This window comes from Micromys minutus, assembly GCF_963924665.1.
Source record: "Micromys minutus genome assembly, chromosome: 6".
Classification (NCBI taxonomy): domain Eukaryota; kingdom Metazoa; phylum Chordata; class Mammalia; order Rodentia; family Muridae; genus Micromys; species Micromys minutus.
The window spans coordinates 56,493,043-56,508,069 of record NC_137975.1 but is presented as its reverse complement, the minus strand read 5'-3'; the positions used below and the strand labels follow the sequence as shown (position 1 = coordinate 56,508,069).

General features: G+C 41.1%; 1 protein-coding gene across 1 annotated transcript in view; it reads right to left on the bottom strand.

Annotated features, from left to right (window-relative positions):
- The window catches only part of SFMBT2 (Scm like with four mbt domains 2), a gene marked incomplete at both ends in the record, with an annotated part of 135,728 nt that overhangs the window by 17,048 nt on the left and 103,653 nt on the right, over window positions 1-15,027 (bottom strand). The window contains 5 exons of the mRNA XM_080918490.1: window positions 4,630-4,772; window positions 6,321-6,407; window positions 7,762-7,832; window positions 9,557-9,608; window positions 13,014-13,127. Of these exons, the coding sequence (XP_080774616.1) occupies window positions 4,630-4,772; window positions 6,321-6,407; window positions 7,762-7,832; window positions 9,557-9,608; window positions 13,014-13,127 (467 nt within the window). The remainder of the gene's footprint in view (window positions 1-4,629; window positions 4,773-6,320; window positions 6,408-7,761; window positions 7,833-9,556; window positions 9,609-13,013; window positions 13,128-15,027) is intronic.

Sequence of the window (15,027 nt, the reverse complement as noted above, 5' to 3'; positions counted from 1 at the left end):
AGCCCCAAATGAGATGCTTTATTGGGATTCTTCACAAGGCTCAGTAATACTGTATAAGAAATAAAGAATCTAAGAACTGGAGAAAAGGGTGGTGTTGTGGAAGCCAGTCGTTGGGAACTGGCACAGCCTTTGCATTCGTTAACTCATGGTAGCTATGACCACCTACATGAGATCAGGATCAGGCCCTCCCTGGGGATTTGTGGGTTAGGTAAGGGATGCTGGGAGAAGAACCATTTTCTTCAGTGGTGCATGGGTAAGTTGCCCATGAGCCTACCTCTCACCCACATTACTAAAAGTAAGCCTTATACTTATATATTTAAAAAATTAAAGTAGAAAAGAGTAGTTGAGGGCTTGAGAGATGGCTCAGTGGTTAAGAGCACTGACAGTTCTTCTAGAGGTCGTGAGTTCAAATCCCAGCAATCACATGGTTCACAACCATCTGTAATGGAATCTGATGCCCTCTTCTGGTGTGTCTGAAGATAGCTACAGTGTAACTATAGATAATAAATCTTAAATAAATCTTTGTAAAAGAGAGAGTAGTTAAAAGGACGAAGACATGAGTAAAAAGGGAGATGGGCTAGTTAGATATGTTCAGGGATAAATATCAAAATACATATATGTAGTCACAATAATGTCCAATATTATTTAACAGATGCTAATATAGAGCATTCTAATACATAAAGCGATCCCTGTCACTTTAATTGTAATTTCCTTGTGTCACTGATGACTTAACAGCCATCCTCACTGCATCATCTCCACAAATAGATTGAGACACTGGGAACGGAGAGATAGATGATAAATAATGAGGTAGACTAAGTATCTGATAGATGGTAATGACAGTAATAGACGGTAGACAGATACCATGATAGATGACTGATAGGTAGGTAGGCATACCTAAGTAGCTATAAAGGCATAATAGATACAGAATGATGATGACAGATAATGGAGAAGTACAGGATAGACATGAGGAAGAAGACAGATGGGACGTCAGACAGATATCATAAGCAGAATGCACTAGAGGATGGCTGGATAAAAGGGTAGATGAATACGACAGGTGATAACAAAGGTAGCTTAAAGATAACAAATAGGCACGTGTGGGAGGGCATAAACAGATCAAAGGATATAGAAGTTAGAAACTATAAAAATAATGTCACAGCAGATGACAGATAGGCAGATACATAGGTCAGTGGCAGATAAGGAAACAGGATACCCAGTGGAAAATGTAGACAATTGAACAGGTTAACTAGGGCAGTGTGGAATAGAGCTTTACTTCTTAGATCGGAAAAAGGACCCAGTGTGCACTTCCACACTTAGTCTACTGACCATAGTCATGCCTACCAGTCTAATCACATTTCAGGCAACCTGAACTCACTGGTGTAGAAAGTCACACCGCAAGGAAGTGATACACCCACAGAGGGTCATCACACCCGAGAATCTGACACACTCACAGAAGTTCATCATAGCCAAAAGTTTCCTACAGGTGCAGGACCTAGAACCCTTTCTCCTGAGAATCAGGGAGCGGCAGAGAAGACTGAAGAGCGGATGGTGATATTTTCACCCTAAATGCCATCAACCTATCTGTCACCGATAATTCTACAGTGTCCATAAAATGGCACAGACTTTAAGGGGTCTTCGGAAGACTTGACTTGGTCCTTAACATCAGAAGGTCATGACCTTTGCCAGGTCATGCGCCACTCTGAGTTTCCTTTCAGGGAGGGTGCAGAGTTGAATGGACTCCATTTCCAGCTTACTTAAAAGTATCTCCCCTCAACACCATTCCGGAAGCCATGCTCAGTTAGCAGCTCTCTGAATCTCCACAAAGCCTGTTACTATCCAGAAAATAGGCTGATGCATGCTCTAGCAACCATTTTTTAGACACTTCCTTCTCTTTAATGTAGAGAAGCCCTCACATATATCTCAAGACCCCTCTCCTCAGCTTGCAGCCAGTCTTCCCAAACAGCAGCTCCCCGTCGACCTACAGACACTATCTACATAGACTAGACCAGACCAGACTAGAGAAAACAACTCCCATTTCACATTTTCTGAAGATACAAAAGCGTTTAATTTTCCAATACTGCCAATGGCTCGGAAAAGCAGCACACCCTGTCTCTGCTTCAGTTACCTCATTCTCTTTAAGCAGAATGAAATTTGAAGCCATGCAGAGGCTCTGGCACCAAAGAAAGAACATTAGCATAAATATTGGTTTGGTGGAACTCACATTTTTCATGCACTCACAGAAGTGGAGCGTTTGCTTTTTATTTATTTATTTTCCTCCATCTTGCTACACACATTTTTAACCATCCGCAAAACCCAACTTTTGTCATCAAAAAACTGCTCCTGGCTAGGCTTTTAAATTTGGTGGCTGGCAATCTATCAGAAAATGATTGAGGAGAACAACCTTTGACTTAAATAAAATTATTTAGTTGAGTAAAATGACCTGCCACTAAAGAGAGACAGAAGCCAAGGTCATGTTGTTTGGTTAAGGTAGCTAGTAGATATTGGAAAGTCCCATGTTAGCACCCATTAAAATAAGACAGACAGACAGACAGACAGAAGGGGGCGTGGCAAAGGAGACTGTTCATGGTGACACACATATAAAATCCAAGAGCTGGGAAGGTAGAGACAAAGGGAGAACAAATGCCTGATTCTGGCTAGCCAGTGGATGTGAGTCAGAGTGAGTCAGGCCAGTGCGAGAGATGTGGTCTCAAGCAAGAAGTAAAGTGAAAGATGACTGAGGGCTGGAGAGATAGCTCAGCAGTTAGAGCACTGACTGCTCTCCCAAAGGTCCTGAGTTCAATTCCCTCAATTCCCAACAACCACATGGTGGCTCACAACTATCTGTAATGGGATCTGATGCCCTCTTCTGGTGTGTCTGAAGACAGTAACAGTGTCCTTACAATACATTAAATAATAAGTCTTTTTAAAAAATAAAATCTGGTCTCAATACACAGGGCCATACCCATGGACACACATGCATCCCCTACAAAGTAGAAAAACACATATAATACACACAAACACACACACACACACACACACCTACAAAGATGACTCCATGCCAGCCTGGTGCCACTCTGAGAAATCCTCAACAGTCCCAACTGCTCAGAGTAGCAAAAAAAAGCTTCCCTTGAGCTCTTTGGTTCCACTTGACAAGGAAACACCAGACAACCCAGAGCCTCTTGGCTTTTACTCTTAAAACACAACACACCCTTTAACACATTTTTCACCTAGGAACAGCCTAGCATCCCCTCTTCCAGCCTGACCCATCTGCCCAAATCTTTCCTGGATGCCTACCCATGCTATGCAACTGAGATTGTGCTTACTCATCTCGGCCAAGTCAGATGTCACCTGCCATATTTTTGTCCCCTCCCCCTTTGCCTCTGCTCTCAGAGTACTGTACTCCTGTCTCTCTGGAGCCCATGTTTATCTGGCTTAGGGTCACATCATTTCCTCACCACTGAATGGGAAACTCAGACAAACAAAAGCCTGCTGGGGTTGGGCTTTGGTCCAGTGTTTCAGAAAGTACCTGGCTCTTAGAAGCTGCCACATAAACGATTCTTTGATGGGTTAGTAGACTGCGTAGCCACAGAATTTTGTTCTAAAAAGCATTCAGCATAGCACAACAGCAATTAAAAAAAAAGTCATACTGGTGTCTTTTTTTTTTTTTTTTTAAGGAGAGACCCTGAGGAGGATCTGCTGTGCGGGGAAGAACAGAACATTCCTAGAAGAGTCTAGAAACTATTCCATTATTCCAGTGGGGTCCAGCTGGACCAGTCAGATGCAGAAGAGCCTGCAATGACCATTTAAATCCTTTGGGTTAGCCTCTACTCTACAACAAACAGGAAGGAAGTGTGAAGTCTCTGCCAGGCGATGAGTGGCCTCAGATTTGCCTGAACCAAGCCACAGCATAAGCCTCACGACCATACAGAGACCAGGCAGAGTATTATTACTGTCTAAGTGCAGGTAGCAGGCAGACATTGTGGAGGGAGAAGCCGGCAAATATACCAGGTGGGCTGGAGGTAGAGCCCAGTTGATAGAATGCTTGCCTAGCACCCAGGAAGCCCTGGGTGAGACATCATCACTACATTAAAAGCTTGAGTGTTGGTGTACAATGTAATTGCCAGATTTGGGTGGTGGAAGGAGGGGCGGAAGAGTTCTAGGTCATCATTAACTAGACAGTGAGTTCAAGGGCAGTGTAGTGTGTACGAAACCTGTCTTTAGACCGGCAAAAAGGGAAATGGAAAAGATGCCAGTCACTTTATCCTGCCTTATAAAGTCCCTCTTGCTTGCTCAAGATAGCTTCTTCCTTGAAAAACTTCCTTGAAAAACAATCTAATGATGAGTGCTCAATACACACATATTTATTCTTCTGTCTTCCTAGAGCACTTGATTTAAATCCATCACAACATATTTCCCTAACTCAACGTGGTGGAAGAGCATATTGATTAGACCATGAGTCTTACGTGGGTAGGAATGACACTTGCCACCTTGAAATCTCTAGTGTTCCATCCCCAGAGATGAGATGTGCTTTGCCAAACCTGAACTAAACTGATTCGAATTGAGGGACTGAACATCTGCTTTGGGCACTGAACACAAAGCAAATCTCCCGGTAGAACAGTTCGGACACCTTACCTCTTTAAGCACCAGCACACACTTGCCGGTTCCCACTGAATGAGGTAGCTGTGAAATCTTTCCTTTGTTCAGGAATGGGCCTGAGAAACACCGGTTGTTGATGAACAGCTGAGGGCAGTAGTACTTCTCATCGTCTTCTTCTGCTGAAATAGAAGGGTACAGTGAGATTATGTCATGACTTACAGGGCTAACAAGGCCTGTGCTGGATCCAAAGATCTCATTTTGACTGATGAAGAATCTGGAGAAGAAATGGACTCTGAATGGTCATCACTTCCCCTAGAGCGAATCAAATAACCCTATTAAAAATGGGGACAGAGCTAAACAAAGAATTCTCAGCTGAAGAATAACAAATGGCTGAGAAACACCTAAAGAAATGCTCAACATCCCTAGTCATCAGGGAAGTGCAAATCAAACATTCCACCTCACACCAGTCAGAATGGCTAAGATCAAAATCCCAGGGGACAGCAGATGCTGGCGGGGATGTGGAGAAAGAGGAACAGTCCCCCATTGTTGCAAGTTGGTACGACCACTCTGGAAATCAGTACATTGGACATTGTACTACCTGAGGACCCAGCTATACCACTCTTGGGCATATATCCAAAAGAAGATCCAACATATAACAGAGATACATGCTCCACTATGTTTATAGCAGCCTTCTTTGCAATAGCCAGAAGCTGAAAAGAACCCAGATGTACTTCAACAGAGGAATGGATACAGAAAATGTGGTACAGTTATGTAAGGGAGTACTACTCAACTATTAAAAACAATGACATCATTAAATTCTTAGGCAAATGGTTGGAACTAGAAAATATCATCCTGATTGGGTTAACCCAATCCCAAAAGTGTATTCATGGTATGCACTCACTGACAAGTGGATATTAGCCCAAAAGCACGGAATACCCAAGATACAATCCACAGACTTCATAAAGCTCAAGAAGTTGGAAGACCAAAGAATGGATGGTTCAGTCCTTCTTAAAATCAGGAACAAAATATTCACAGGAGGAAATACAGAGACAAAGTGTGCAGTAGACTGAAGGAAAGGCCATCCAGAGACTGCCCTACCTGTGTATCTATCCCATATACAGTCACCAAACCCAGAAAATACTGTGGATTCCAAGAACTGCATGTGACAGATGCCTGATATATCTGTCTCCTGAGAGGCTCTGTCAGAGCATAACAAATAGGGAGTCAGATGCTCTCAACCAACCATTGGACTAAGTAAGAATGGAGTCCCCAGTGGAGCAGTTAGAAAAACAACTGAAGGAACTAACTGAAGGGGTTTTTCAACCCCACAGGAAGAACAACAATATCAACCAACTAGACACCTCAGAGCGCCCAGAGATTAAAACCACCAACTAAAAAGTACACATGGCAGGACCCATGGCTCCAGCAGCATATGTAGTAGAGGACTGTCTTATCAAGGAAAGGAGAGACCCTTGGCCCTGTGAAGGCTCAATACCTCAGTGTAGGGTAATGTGACCTTGGGGAGATGGGAAGGAGCGGCGGGTGGGGGAACATGTTCAAAAAAGCAGAGGAGTGGAGATAGGATAGGGCAATTCCAGAGGGGAAACAGGAAAGGAGATAACATTTTAAGTGTAAGTAAAGAAAATATCCAATTTAAACAAAAAAAGAAATTTCAAAACAAACAAACAAACAAAAAAGAGTTTCCAGTAATGATTTAAGGAATGCACCTTCAAGAGTTGGCTGCGGCATACGGGCAGGAGAACTGGGTAAGGACATTTCAGACGTAGAGCTGGCTTCTCCATTCTCCCGCACACCTGTAAAGGTAAAGTTTACCATACTTGTCCCAACAGTGATGACCCCCACTGACATTCCCAACTGCATCATGTTAGCATGGCTGTTGTTCCACATGCAGATTAACTAGGTGTTGCCAGACTTTTCTATATTGCCAATGTGATGGAGAGAAAATTACCCTTGCATAAGTTAAATTCCTGTCCTTAAAATACAATCATTCAACAGGGCAATTTGAGTCACTAGCACTACAGCCCAGACTGCTGTGGAACTCATATCTCTTCTGCTATGGGATTGCAGGTGCTGAACAAACAGGTCAGCACAACTACATCTGGTAGGAGTAAATATTCTTGGTATTTGTAAATACAGAATAATGACTCTCTTTGGGTTAAGGGCCCCACTTTCTGATGTGCTCTCTCAGCCAAGAAATGGTGAGATTTCTTCAAAAATATTACTATTTGTTTGAAGGCAATTTAACAGTTCAGGAAGGCCTGCTTTTTAAACTTAAGGGCCAGTAAATATGAGGGAGGTGAGAATTCTATATTGAATGTACAAAAAAGAGTAATATTACTGTAGTAGACTATAAACTTGTATGATTTAAAAAAAACAACTATTATGAAGTTCCATACAAGAAGGAAAATAAGTAACTTGACAAACTGAATTTACTTATAATTTCTGCTAGTATTATCCAGTATTAGTTAAATGTTTATCTAATCTATTTATAAAACAAAGAATCTCAGCTATACCAGTTTTTGTAGACATATCTATAGTCACATTTGATGGTCCAGTGACAGCTCACAACTCTGTCTCACAAGGATACAAGATTTAATGTACTGACAAATAGATTGTTCACAATCAGATTCAGATTTTCATGAGTTAATCAAAAGTGAGTGAATATATGTAAGTCACTGGGGCAATGGTAATATTGATAATCCAAAGACATTATCACTTAGAATCCTAGTACTAGGTAGGTTGAGGCAGGAGGATTGAGAGGCCAAGGCTAGCCTGGGCTAGATAGCAAAACCATGTCACAAAAAGTCAAGTGGAACTGTGATAAAATGACAATAAATGAATGGCCAATTCAAGTTCTAATGCTTTCCTTTTCTTCACTGTGGTCAGGGATGCAGGCTACTAATCTGATTTACAATGGGCAAATATCAAACACATTCTTTTCCTGAAGATTTCAAGACCTGTCTACAGGTCATAAAGAGGAAGTACAACTTTAGCCTTAAAATGTTTTTTTTTAAATGGTTGTCAATGTGTAGCAGCAGAAGGAAGGAATGAAAACAGGCTCAAAGTTGAAATTCGAGGACTACAACATGCATGTCTGTGGTCACAACGACACAGTGGAAAGAGATGGTCTTCATGAGGCTTATCTACCTTCAGTGTCCATCTGTGGGAGTAAGCAAAGCTCTTGAGGTACGTTCTCAACAGGCACTGGGGGCAATGATCTGCGGATAAAGAAAATCAACCTTTAAGGACACAGTCTTAAGAAGAAAGATGTGAACTCTTCATATTTAAAATCAGTACTCCAGGAATTCAAGACAAAGCTATTACAAGGTGGGCCATGTGCACAAAAATAGCCCCAATCAACTAAATAAGGAGGTCATTTTGAAAAATTGGTGTTCAAATCCATTTGATGACCCTAAAAAGCTTAGGCACATGTGCCTCTGAGCAGCCATACCTGACCAATGAGTTTCTTCTGGACTTGGATATTCCACTATGTCTTCCACTACATTCTAGATACAACTGACGTATAATTAATGTTAGACTAACACTGATCAATTAAAAAAACCTTCAGGTGACTTTGGACATCTTTAATGGGGTCTTTGTGGGACATGGATATACTAAAAAGAAGACTCAAGAGGAAGACCTGTAAACTGGTGATTGTTAAAACTTTAATTCTGGCTTGTTCTTTTAGAGTTCAGGTAAAAAGTTCATAGGTAAATGTAATTATTTTAAGTGTAGTGTAAGGAGAATATAGGAAATCTGGGGCTCAGAAAGGTTCACCTTGGGTAGCCACATAGCAACTGCAATTTTTGAAAATTGACCTAAATGTCTAATAAACCATCAACAGCTATCTTAACATGGAGGAGGTTGCATCCTCTCAAGTAGTGGCTATTAGACTGTGGCTCCCTGAGCTACAGAACTCTCATCAGCTGGGATATGTAGAAATACAGATTCTCAGAATAAACCCCAGATATCCTAGATCAGAAATCATGAGTGTGGGGTCCAGCAATCCATGTGAGGTGCAAAAATCATCAATGTGTGAATTGGAAATTAGGACTCATTAGCAAGAGCTTAATACCGACCTGTCTGAATCATGTTACGCAGATAAACTGGAGCCAAGTTACAAGCCTGCCCTAGGCGTTCAGTGATGACTGCACATAAAACACCCCAGGTCATTATCCTCATTCAGGGAGGACTGCAAGTATTTGTTTCCTTTCTTATATCTAAATTTAAGCCTGAATACATGCAAAGGTGCTGTTTTCAGTTAACTTGATTACCATATGTTTTTGTTTCCTTAAGAAAACACGATCACTTCAGATGGAAGGAACATTTGGAGGTATTTTTAAATGTTTTATAAATGCACAAAAGGCTCACCAGAAGCTCCAACTTTTCAAACACCGCCTGCATGTACAACACTTTATCCTAAAACCTCCAAACCAACATCCAAATTGCAACCTATATTCACATCAAAATGGAAAACCAGCATTTTTTTTAACATAAAACAAAATTTGATATTTAAAAAAAAAAAACCTCAATAATTATTGCTTTTAAATGGGGATGTTAGGGCATGAAGAACGAAAGCAACTTCTCAAGTTCATCAAGATGGGTGTCTGGGGATGGTCCTCAGAAGTGGATGACACTGAAGTCTTTTGCCTCCGCGCATACAGGGTCAGCAGAACAGGTAACCAACCCATCTGTAAGCTACACTTGTCATGTGGGGCCACCCAGAATCGTCACCAGGGCCAGCCATGTCCATCAGTGTGAAATTAAAAATGAGAAATAGCCACGGGGGCTGTAGAAGGCTTTGAGAGTGGGCTCTGGATTTTGTCCATAATAACTGCACAAAGAAGAGCAACTGTCCCATGGCCGGTAAGCTGCTCACTAGCTAATTAATGCCCCAAGAAAAACACTCAGGCCCATGCAAAGAAGTGGGGAGTATACGTACTGTTGATTCTGTGGTTTTGTCTGTACAATGACAGTGGTTCTTATGCTTTTTGCTGTAAAATGGAAAAAGAAAAGCAATCAGACACTGTTAGTGAATTTAATCCTTTTTGAATGGCTTAGTGTAAAAGTATAACCTCTTTGGCTTATATAGAGATAGGGTGTGGTGCAGCCTAGAGCTAGATACGTGGCTGACACAACTCTGCATGTCTGAGCCTCCAGGATCTACCTTTGGAGCGCTGGGATTGCATGGGTGCACCACCAAGTCCAGCCTGAGTCGTTCTGGGTCTAAACCTAGGCTGTAAGTGATGCTAAGTAAGTGGGATAAGTAGCTGCTATGTAGATATGCACTCTCTCAGCAGAGCTGCTTCCCGACCCTTCTTCATTTCTAAATAGGACAGGGGTCATTTTTCTGTGCCTTTTAAACTGCTAAATAATGAAGACAGTCTTCATGGCAAAGTCTTAATTATTATTATTTTTTAATTAAGATGAGTGCTTGTGTCCACTCTGAAAACTAAAACGCTGTCAAAGGATAAATTCACATAGTATCTCCTAGCATAAAACAGATATGGTTTTATCAAACATGAAAACAATTTAAGTACATCTAATCTGATCACTACAGTGGCTATTTTATTTTCAAAGGTGCTTTTAATACAGAAGCTCAAGAGGACACATATTACACTGTATATAAACACATATTAAGATAATTTATTGCAAAGTCAACAGAAATTCTGATAATGTGAAAAAGTCTGCTCAGACAATAGACCCCTAAGTCAGCCTCAATGAAATGGTGCAGACAGCTAGCGATGTATCTGCTCAAATATTCAAATAAAACCAGCAAATAATGATGGGGAGGTGAGGACACTGTTATATCTTTAAAGACTTATTTATTTTTGATTATGCAGGTGTGTCTAGGTATAGTTATGTATATGTTGAGTCCAGACATGGCTGTGAGATCCGCTGGAGCTGGAGGCCCAGGTGGTCCTGGGTACCAATCAGGTTGTCTGCAAGAGCAGTATGCATTTGTAATCACAGAGCATCTACCCAGTTCCAATCCTTACATTCATGTCTTAGGCAAACTTGAACTGTTATCCTACCAAATGCTAATAGCTGTAGAAATATGATTAGCATACGCAAAAGCTAAGCTGGGGGTTATAGCACACATCTTTAATTCCAGCACTAGGGAGGCAGAAGCAGGTATCAAAGTCTGTGATTTTGAGCCCAGCCTAGTCTATATAGTGAGATCAAGAAAGTCAAAGCTATATAGTGAGACTGTCTTGGGGAAAAAATGCTGATATTAGAAAATACCGAGTTATCTGAGTTAATATTAATAATGGAGAATGCTGTGGTCTATCTTCTTATCAAGTAGAAATCAATACTGACAGAGGACTTGAGACATGATCACTCACATGAATGTCTATCCACACATAGACACACACATACCCACAAATAAAAAAAATAAATCTTAACAAAAACTTAATGTAAAATTATTGTAAGGAAGCTGGAGAGATGGCTCAGTGGTTAAGAGCACTGACTGCTCTCCCAGAGGTCCTGAGTTCAAATCCCAGCAACCACATGGTGGCTCATGACTATATGTAATGGGATCTGACGCCCTCTTCTGGTGTGTCTGAAGACAGCAACACTGTACTCACAAACATGAAATAAAAATTATTGTGAGAAAAACTCAATAGACTGTCAGTCATATCTATTCATTGATACACAGAGCATAAACTGGGGGTTCAGAGGCAATAAATTCAACATGCAGGACACACATGTGTGCAGTTTTGAAAGAGAAAATGCACACAAAGGGCTTGACTGTGTCCCCAAGTGGTGATTACTGTTATTGTGACCTTATTTTACTAAGTTTAGTTTAGAAAAAAAAATACTGCATTCACTTTATCCAACACGTGACTGGTGTTGTTTTTTTGCTAGGGACTGGAAGACTTTGTACTTTTCTGTGGGGAGGAGGAGAGGAAGGGTATGTGGCAAAAGGCTCCGTCTAGGGGGTAGTGAAGCCAGTGCTGCAGTGGGTCTTAGGGGAGACACACGGGCAGTCATGTGCAGAAACTTAGGATCTCAGGAACAGTCCATCACCCCTTTACAATGAGGCAGGTTTTTAACCTGTTCTGCCAACACGCCCACCAGTCAGCAATAGGGAAGGTTCTAGACTTCCCCAAGTAGATGCCAAGGACCCTCTGAAATCTGTGTGAAACCACCTCTCAAGAAACTTTCTTTACAGCAGAGTCCTGAGGATGCCCAGAAGTAAAGCACAGAACAGGGTGCTAGGAGGAAGTAAGGCTGACCCAAAAACTCTCTATCGAAAACACTAGAAATACCTTTTCTTTTTAAAGAGCTCTTAGAAAAACTGTGGAGAGTATTTGTGTGTGTATTTGTGTATGTATGTAGGGTGTGTGTATTTGTATGTATGTACGTAGGGTAAGTGTATGTATGTAGGATGTGTATGCATGTAGGTAGGATGGGTGGGGTATTTGTTTAGGGTATGTATGTGTGTGTGTAGGGTTTGTGTGTGTATATGATATATGTATAAAGGGTGTGTGTGCATATATATGTAGGATGTGTGTATGTGTTTATATGTGTGTGTGTGTGCTTGGGGGACATGTGTGGGACATGGCATACATGTGGAAGTCAGAGGACAATGTCAAACGTCAGGCCTCATTTCTATCTTGTTTGACATAGGGTCTCTTCTTCACTGCTACTAACACCATTCTCCCACCTCATCCCAGAAACACTGGGATTACAAGCCTGCACCATTGAGTCTGATCTTCCATAGGTTCTGGGATCCAAACTCAGGTCTTCATGTTTGTACAAAAGTGTTTCACCCACTGAGCCCCTCCCTTAACTCAAATATCATCTCGATAACAAAATAGGACTCATACTATTTCAATAGTATCTTTGATGTACATTAAGGAGAAAGAAATGCAAAGATGAATTTGGTCTGAAGATTTTTAAGCCATGGAGTTTCAGGGGGGAAGGACCTATGATAACATGTTATAGTTGCCTTGTAGATATGGACGTGATGCAGTCTAGCTACATAGCATGACATAGGTTAGTACCAGACATGTGTGCAAGTCTGAACTTGCAGTCATGGATGTAGAAAGCATGGAAAAAGAGGTTCCTGAATCTCTACCCCCAAGATATCTCATTCAAGATATCTGCTATGGACTGAGGACCTATCATATTTGCGAGTTAGCAAAACATGATATAATTTGGTGTTGGGGCATCAAAAAAAATGTGAGGTCATTTATTGTTAAATTGAAGCATTGCTTAGTTACTCTTAGTAGTGGATGTTATCATTTAGGTCAGTAATTGCTGAGATCATGTTTGGTTACTTGATTTTTGACTTTTAGTGTCACCACCTTCTGTACCCAATAGCCCATTTAGTCACTGAGACTATGGATGCTAGGTTTTTATCAAATCTTGTTCCACTGGGAAACACTTACAGGATGGTTTGTATGGTGTGGTCAAAGGGTAACAATTGGCTTCACACCAGCCCACAGGGAAGATATCCATAGAATCCGCACCCACAATGATATCTGGTATTGGTGTCTCCAGACCTGTGTGGAAAGAAAGCAAAATGATGGGTACCAGAAACACACACATGCGCACACACACACACACACAATTCCTAAGACTGAGAAATACATTCCTGGGAATGGTTTACAAATTGATAACAGTATAGAGGATGGCTTGTAGAGTCTGTAGTCTTAAAATGGGTTCAAATGTTGAAAGAATTTAGAGAACCTAAGACAGTTCAAATAAGAAGGAAGTTTGGAGGAATCATATACATTGCCCTAAAAATGGGGAGAGAAAGAGGATGCTAGGAAAATCTGGATCAGAGCCAAAGATGTTCGAAAAGGGACCAGATGTCCTCTTTCCTAAGAGTAGCTATGAAATTAAAGACATGTGGCAGAGCTTGTAAACCACCATGGGAGAATTCATTCCAAACCAAGAAAAGAGTAACTGTTAACTAAATAAAAGCAAACATTACAGCCAAAAGCTACAACCAGGGGGAAACTACTATGTAGGAATGGAGAGGTAAGAAAATCTCCCGAGAGAATGTGTCTGCCTCTTAGCTTTGACTGGAGCGGCTCATTTTTGTATGTGTGTATGTATGTGTATGTGTTTGTGTATGTGCAGGTATGAGTGCACTTCTGTGTGGAAACAAGAGGTCAACCTCCTGGGTCACTCCTCCAGTGCACTAGCTTTAGTTGTCGAGATGGGGTCTCTGACCCTAAAATCCTAAGTTGTGTGTGTGAGTATGATGTGTGAGTGTGTGTGTGTGTGTGTGTGTGTGTGTGTGTGTGTGTGTGTGAAGAGAGAGAGGGAGAGGGAGGGAGGAAGGGAGTGAGAGAGGGGGATGAATGGTTGGAGGGAGGGAAAGAGGGGGGAGCAAGGGAGAGAGGGAGAGGAAGAGGGAGAGGGAGAGACAGAGAGACAGAGATAGAGAGACAGAGACAAAGATGGAGTTATATGATGTGCTTTCTGGCTTAGATTTGGATCCCCTGTACAAGAAACTATTCAGAAACACTAAGGTCTGCTCTCTGTGTTTTGGATGAGAGACAGGAAACTTTTATTTTCTAAAGTATCCAAAAAAAGATTCTCCAGAAGTGGATAGCACAAGAGAATCTAAGAAAGGTAGTGTAACAAAATGACCCCATTTAAGGATAACAGAGCCATGAAAAAAAGTGAAACACCAGGCCATATGTGCTGAGGGACCAGGCTCAGCCATCGATAAGAAGACTGACCGGTGAACACGTGGTTCAGATCTCAGCTGCTGTGCTAGAGGCACAGAAATTGAAAGTATGGTACTGTCTACTGTTCAGAGCTTTACGCAGGACTTTCTATTGGAATAATGAGATGAGAAAAACAGGACAGAATCCATCCTCAGACACTAAGGCTTTTCTCATGCATCTCCCTTCCAATCAGTGCTTTGTGAGAATTAGAATCTTTTCCTGGTGTGAACTAAAAATATGACATTAATCTCATATACTTTATTCATTGAACTCTTCTTAACAAAAGACCTTCTAAAAGATACTTAAAGAATGATCTGGCTTCCTAAGGAGTCAAATATTAACTAGAAAGGATCATTTTAATTACCTAAAAGTGGTCAATCAGCCATGCACTGAAAAGACTTCAAACTGATTTAATGCATTAAAATAACTAATAAAATTGTTATAAAGTCTTTTGTAAATTCAAAGTGTCAGATAAATGGCCTGTAATCAGAATAATCGTTATCCTACAAAGTAATTTAATAGCCACAAAGTGACCATAATGAAGGTCTACCATTTTACCCACAGGACTGAGGACAGAGATGCTATCTATAGATAAAATTATAAAAGGAAGAGAAACTGGTGCCACTGAGTTGTCACTTTAGAAGGTGACAACGTTTAAAGGACCTCTAAGCCCAAAGTCCAAACAAAACAAAAAAAGTAAAATTTAAGCAAAATCAAGAAG